Source organism: Anopheles coustani, chromosome 3 (assembly GCF_943734705.1).
Source record: "Anopheles coustani chromosome 3, idAnoCousDA_361_x.2, whole genome shotgun sequence".
Lineage (NCBI taxonomy): Eukaryota > Metazoa > Arthropoda > Insecta > Diptera > Culicidae > Anopheles > Anopheles coustani.
Window position 1 is genome coordinate 87,770,742 of NC_071288.1, and position 7,386 is coordinate 87,778,127.

The window sequence follows — 7,386 nt, forward strand, 5'->3', positions numbered from 1 at the left end:
AAATTAGTAAAATAACTTGAAGAATAAAAATAAATTCGAAACAAAGAGTAAAATATCAAAACAACGCAGTGAAATTATCAATTCAAAATTCAACAACAAATATGGCGAACGATAAGGAGACAACAAAAGAACCAGAGCGTGAAACAAAAACTTCAATCAATGAATGAAAACCCCTCTCCTAAGCCTTTGGTTGTGTTTTTCTTTTTCATTCAATCTTTGCCCTACCTTTATCAAACTTCCTTTATCAGTTGTCGCGAACTTAGATGAGTAGCTTAAGATACCTGGAATCCCGCGCGTGAATCTTCAAACCTCGGCACGTGACGTCAAACCGGTTCGGCCTCTTCCGGCCACCGGAAGTGTTCGACCGCACCGGAATTTGGCGTCTCGATAAGTAATCTTTTTTTCCGATAGCCATTTCGGGGAGGGCAGCTGCAGGAATGGATGAAGTAATGGTAAAACAAATGCGATACTAAACACAATCTAATCACTATCGCCAGCGGTTTGATGACGTTCTCGCGGTTCCGGTGATAAGGGAAGATTGGCAGCGGCAAACCCCTGCGAATGCTGGGCGAGTCATGCGATAAGTGGTTATTACGTATTGTTCCACGCCGTGAGTCACTTGTTTTTACGACGGTGACGTATCGGTGACGGGCTGATATAGGCTTATCAAATCGGCTCGCTAATCAATGAATGATCGAAGGGATTCGCACTGTGCGTCCGAGGCTGTTTTATCTTACGGGTTTGTTTTGTTTTTGTTTTCCTCTCGTCGGGGCCAGGCTTACTTTTAATCAAGCCAATTTGTCTTGCTCCAAACGCGGTCTCGTGATAAAAAATCGAAGAGAAACTGCTGATATACCGGACCGGGCGTACTTGTGTTTGCGCTTGTTTAATGTTTCTTTTGCTCACATTTTGCGGCCATGTAAACCGTCGATAAACTGACCTACCGATAAGCAAACAACGCGATAAACGATCCCACCACATCAAAGCGTTATCGTCGATGGAGACTTAAATGTTGGTCAGTGGATTGAGCTCCAGCTCGGAAGCGCGGTGCTTTACCTCGGGCGACCTGTTTTCTGGATGACCTGTCTGCATTTGTTTGCCCACGAATGCGGGAAACTCCACCTGGCTTTATCGGCGATGCTTGATCGAACAAACGGGTTCATTCATTTACCTCCCTCAGTGGTCAGTGGGAAAACATGACATAAAAGGGAAGCAAAGAGAAAAAAAAACACCATCGTGAAAATATGATCGGCCAGCAAAACACACGTACCGACTGATAGTGCGATAACGAATCACTGTGCAAATTAAGGTGTAGAAGCATTCTTAAGATATGCACGGTCAAACAGATCACCTTTCCTTCGCCCTTCGGCTTGTCAGCATGACTATGCACCGTGTAGGGTATTTTTCATCGAATGTTTTCGCTATATTTTATGTTTGCACTTGATTTATTCCACGAAATAAAAAATCACACAGGACATTTATGAGCCGCAGGAAACGGTGGGAAAATGTAAAGTGTAGTAAATATTATGATTGTCACTGATTCACTTCGAGTTCTTCAGAATTTGCAGGTGACTTAGAGAAACTTCACTAGGGTTGAAAACAACCTGAGGTTAAAGGAAATTTTTAATTGTAAGAGCAACTTTGAAACATGATCACACATTATTTGTCCAATTTTCATGATTTATCGGTGATTGGATGGTTTGATTACTCATTAAATTGATGTAATATCATCATACTAATGAAAAACTTATTAAGTTTGTATTAAGGAGACTTTCGGATAAATTCGTACCGTTACAACAAAACAATTATTCTTATTTTAAAAATGACATGATAATAAATGGAATCAAGTACGAGCTGTATCAGCTAAAATAACTTAAAAATAAGATGATGTTTCTTGCTGCTATATCTTCCTTTCCTAGACACAATAGTTTGTAGTTTTTTCTGAAAGTTTTACTTCAATGTTTAAAATCAATGTTGCAGTGACGAAAAATCATAACTCACACTGATACTCTTTTCTCAACATTAAACTTTTTCTGACACAAAATTCAACTGATTCTTGGATTGATTTGGAATGTTTTGTTTTATGCTACAGAGTGTTAGCATTTTCCTACGAAAATAAAACTAATTTATGCTGTTTCAAATAGTTTGTACAAAAATAAAAACAGTAGGTTTGCAATATGAAAGGAAATGTCGATCGTTCTTGGGTTTGTTAAACTGAATCACTGAATCGAATAAATGATTATTTTGTTCTTCATTCTGACTGTTTGATTTTCATGTTGTGATTGTTTAATGCCTTCCAAGGAGCCTTATTATCCGTTAAAACCCGTTCAAAAAAACACCAAATCCTTTCCGGGAGTAAGAATCTAAGAACGAAAGTGAAAATGCCTCCATGTGGTACGCGAAAAACGGCGCGAAACGTTAAACAACACAACTGAGCGGCCAAACTTGATTATATCATACCAAGCTAGAGCGTTTAGATGGGGTTTTCCGAGGGTGACCGAAACGGGGGAGGATGGTGTTCGATGACGTCGAGCTTGGCGAGCAGCATGCCACAGGTGTGGAGTCCCGCTTACTATGATGAATCGAGTCGTTCGAAACCGACGTTCAACGCACGTACAACGGGACACCGAGAGAAGGAGAGAGTGCACTGAAGCACGTGAATACGACGCTTCGCTACGATCCCGTCAGACAAAACATAGCGCGCCGCGAAAATCTCGCTATCTGCTAAGGCTCAGCGCGCCAGGACCAGGTGAGAGTGACCAGGCGTCTCCGTTTCGGCATTGTCATCGGCTTTCCCTTTCCATTCGCTGGCCCCAAAGCCATAAGGGCCATCTCACTCACTCACCGCAAAGTTCCCCCCAAAAATGTCGGCTGTGAGATAAGCGAATGGCGTGGAGCACGAGCAACGAAGGGACGAATAAAAAACGAAAGAGAGAGTGACAGAGTTGATGCACTCGAATGCGGTGAAACCGAAAGAGACCGCAAAGGAAAAGGGGAGCCGCGAGTGAGCAGCGTCGACGGGGGGTTTTTGAGCCGCGAGCTCGGCGTCCGAGTGATAGTCGGGTTGCTACACCGCGGTTGGCTCACTCTCGTTCAAACAGCGCAACCGATCGCACACGCGCTGCTCGGCCATCCCCTAACACATTCGTTTGGAGACGAACGAACCGCGACCGCGTGGACCGCGACCCTTTTGGTGCAGGGAACTCCGGAATTCAATCCCCCTCCCCCAGTCCCCGTAAACACCGCCGAAGTGAGAGTGCAGTGAGCTGCAGTACTGGCATGGTGAGTGAGAAGCGTGAGAAACGGTGCATTCAAGATCGGCCAGAGCTCTGAGCCGCCATTCCGAAAATCGTTCGAGGAGTCGGAGCGGACCGTTTTAGGGACCACCTTGCCCCTTCCCTCTCACCAGTCGGTCGGAAAAATTCACCCCAGCAAGGGAGAGAGAAATGTTTTGGTGAGAAAGAGTGTGTGTTAGTGTGCGAGTGAGTTTAAGTGGACCCCCAGTGCGAGTGAGACAGCACTACCGCGTCGGGCGAAAGACGAAGTTTGTTGAATATATAACAAGTTGCATCATAGTCTTAAGACTTCAGTCTTAAGAAAGTGTACCGTCCACAAACATCTTTCGCAAAAAAGCTTCCCCCCTGGTCGGACACAGGCAGCCGCGCGGCCTAAACCGCCTTGTTTTCCCGGGTACGCCGAGGCCGAAACGTTTCCCCACCGACTAAACAAACTTTTAGTCCCCTTTTAGTTTGCGGAAAGGGACATCTCCCCGTTCGGTTTTTGGTTTTCGCGAAACACGGAAGAATCATGGATTATTTCTACTTCTGGATCTACAACAAATGAGGACGTTTTGACGTGAAAGAAAGTGAGGTTTTAGTGGAAACTACCAGAGTGGCTTTTCTCGTGCGATCGTGATCTTTTCCGAGTGTGGACTGAGGTGCAAAGTCTGACGTGGTTGGAATACGGATACAAGATATTCTAGTGTGGTGGAAAGTGAGTGCAATAGTCTGGCCAACTCGAAGAGCAGTGTCCCGTGCAGGCTCTTCTGATTGTTGCTTCCGCAGAACGTTCGAACCAGTGTTCAGTGGCCGTGTGCAGAGTTTTTGGGTTTTCACGAGACAACGTTGGTGCGTGGTGGTGGTGCGTCCCAGTTGTAGTTCCATGTGTCCCCCCGGTTACAGTGTAAGGCAGCAGCAATAAAATATGGAATCGCCTCAAATGTACGATACGAATCAAATCCAAGTGCGCAGTGATATCAAGAAGCTAACGATGGCAGCGAACAATAGTGTGAACGGTGCGAACGGCACGGCCAACGGGGCGTCGCCGACCAACAACAATAACTCCCCGACGGCGATTAACCAGAACACGCTGGCGTTGAAGCAGCAGCAGCAGCAGCAGCAGCAGCAACAACAGCAGCAACAGCAGGTTCAGCAGGTTCAGCAAGTCCAGCAGCAGGTTCAGCAGCAAGTCCAGCAAGTGCAGCAAGTTCAGCAGCAGCAGCAGAGTCAGCAGCAGCAGCAACAGCAGGTCCAGCTGGGGCAGCATCCTGGTAACGGTGTGGTACCGAACCTGCTCACCAATGGGAACCTACTGTCGAAGCAGATGCTACAGCAGATCCAGTACTCCCAGTCCGAGCTGGACGAGCTGACCTCGCAGGAGATCTCGCTCGACCTGCAGCACCTGATCGACGATCAGTTCCGTGACCCGGAAGCGCTCGGGATCTTCACCGAGATGGTGACGGTGGGCAGCACGAACGGCACGATGGCGAACCCGCTCGTACAGACGGCCGCCGCTAAGGCGCTCCAGCTGCAGCAGGCTCGACTTTCGCAGCACTCGAACGGCAACAACAGCTACCAGCGATCTCTGGCCTACATGCCACAGCCCGTGCACACCGGCGCGGCCTACGGTGGTACGTCGAGTGACGAGAACAGCTCGGTGGGCTCCTCGGCCGACTCGGCCAACATCAAGGAGGAGCCCGTCGACCCGAACGAGTACCGTCGGCAGCTGCTGGCGAACGGTGGAGGCGCTCAGTTCATGGGCACCATCAATGGCTACCAGGGACTGCCGGGTTCGGCGACATCCGGTCCCACGAACGGTCTCCCCAATGGCGGTCCCCTCGGTGGCAGTACCGGAGGCGGTGGTGGTGGTGGTGGTGGAGGCGGTGGCACCACTCCAAGCTACGTCACCAACGGCAACGGGAACAGCTTCTCCAGCCTCACACCGGCCGCCGTACTGCACCATCAGGCCCTCCCGCACCTGGCGGCCGGTGCCGCCCACCTAGCGAACCTCACCAAACACAACAAGATGCTGCCGCACGTGGGGCGCAAGACGGCCCCCAAGTCGGTGGACAAGGGCACGGACGAGTACCGGCGGAGGCGCGAGCGGAACAACATCGCCGTGCGGAAGTCGCGCGAAAAGGCCAAGGTGCGATCGCGCGAGGTGGAGGAGAAGGTGAAGACGCTGCTGAAGGAGAAGGACGTGCTGATCCGGAAGATCGAGGAGAAGAACAACGAGATCGCGCTGTACAAGCAGCTGTACATGCACCTGATGAACCACAGCAATCCCGAGATCAACCAGATCTGCCGCAGTGCGCTCAATCTGTCCAACATGGGTGATCACATGTAGGTCGGGCTCAACCCCAGCGACAGGATATGTGGCGTGAGTGTGGCCACTCTGTAAATACGTGGGTGTGTGTGGGAGGACTGAGGCCACATCTCGCCAATATCCTTGGGAATTTGAACGCGCTGAGTCTCCGCGGATTCTCTTCAGGCTCTCATCTCACTCTCTAAGGCCTGAAGGCGGAAAAGAGCTCCTTGGAGCGGGCCAAAACGGACCCGCTGTGCAAGATCAGGCTTTAGTATCCTAGTTGTAGCAACTCGTTGATATCTATGACAAAAACCACAACCCCAAGTGTAATCCCAATATGCACCAAACGCGCTGCGAACTCCTATTACAGACTCCTACCTTGTTACTTGGTTAGTCCCTCCCGCTAAGGAACGTGTACAGTTGGACCAATCGATAGGAAAGACACAAACACCCATAGAGAACACGCCGCGTCCGGGCCAGTCCGCTTTTCCCCGCTTTTGCGTTTACGTTTATGAACCAAAGACAGAAAGAGACTCCGGTTTCCATCCCCAGGCAGGAAAGCAAAAGGGCTTTCGTTGGGCGGGAAATCGTAGCACTATAGTGACACAAAGTGACGAAGCGGAAGGCGGACGCCGAATGGTTGGCGAATAAACACACATGCAAGGCAACTACATACTGTAACAATCTGTGACACTGCGCGTACAGCGAGCTATAGGAACTTAAATACCTGTACATAGACTCTAAGATATTCGTGTTTATTTTTTATGTTACGAGTAATAATATTATTGCAATGCCGTGTGTAGGGAAAACATGTATATGTAAAAAAAGGCGAGCGTTTGTTTCGAAGTTTATTTTCTTTTTCTTTATTCTTCACATCGTGAAATGACATACGCTCACACACACGCAAAAACGGTGAAAGGTGGGAAAGAAATAAGATAACGTCAAGAAACTTTGACTAATACTTAAGAAATTGCACAAAGAAAACCAATGGGGCAGCTGCAGATAAGACTTATTTTATTATTATTATTTCACCGATAAGGCTCACCGTGTACCGAGCCTCTCTTTTCGAGCTACGTTGAATGTTCTTATAACTTTTCCCTTCCTTTTTATTTCCTGTTAATACCAAAAATACAGTTTTTCACACAACTTTTTCGTTCTTTCTATTACTTCTATCTTTTATGTTCTTTTTTCAAAAAGTTGGGTTTACCAGTGTTCTTTTTTTATCAAATAATTTTCACGCATTTTCCGCTTCCGATTACTTTCACTTAACATATCTTTCTTTGGCTCTTATCCACTATCATTTAATATCATTTCTGACCACTCAGTTCACTTTTCACTCCATGACAATCATTTTCGCAATTTACCAAAATCTTCCTTTCCTCTTTGTCCTTTTCTACCTTCTTCTTTATCTTTCACCTTGTTTCACTTACCTATGCATCTTCACTTCTATTTTGAGCTTTTTTTTCATGTTTGATTTTTTTTATATTTGTTGGTACTAACACTCTTCAACACTCAACTCTCTATCTCCTGTATTGAAAAAATAGTTCTTTTCTACTTTGATTTGATTAACTTTTGGCATTTTCGTTTTCGTTACTTCACTTCTATCTTTCCCTCCTCAACCCAGCTCGTATGCAAACAAGGTCTCAACTGCACCCAGCGCGTAAATTGTAATGTGAACCAGTTTTGTAAATACCAAGCCCGTACCGAATGTAACCAAGTGGCTGAGATAGAAAGTTACCAACAATGTAAATTGTGAGTGTTGCAGGGCGTCTTCAATACGGTTTATTGTAGGCCAGCCGG

General features: G+C 47.2%; 1 protein-coding gene across 1 annotated transcript; it reads left to right on the plus strand.

Annotated features, from left to right (window-relative positions):
- The first annotated feature begins 4,203 nt into the window (after window positions 1–4,203).
- Window positions 4,204–5,625, plus strand: LOC131259200 (CCAAT/enhancer-binding protein). The gene has a single exon (XM_058260639.1). It carries the CDS (start codon window positions 4,204–4,206, stop codon window positions 5,623–5,625), a length of 1,422 nt encoding a protein of 473 aa, XP_058116622.1.
- The last annotated feature ends 1,761 nt before the right edge of the window (window positions 5,626–7,386 follow it).

Excerpts from the sequence above, each read along its gene's own strand:
- LOC131259200 (XM_058260639.1), top strand. The coding sequence starts at position 4,204 with ATGGAATCGCCTCAAATGTACGATACGAATCAAATCCAAGTGCGCAGT.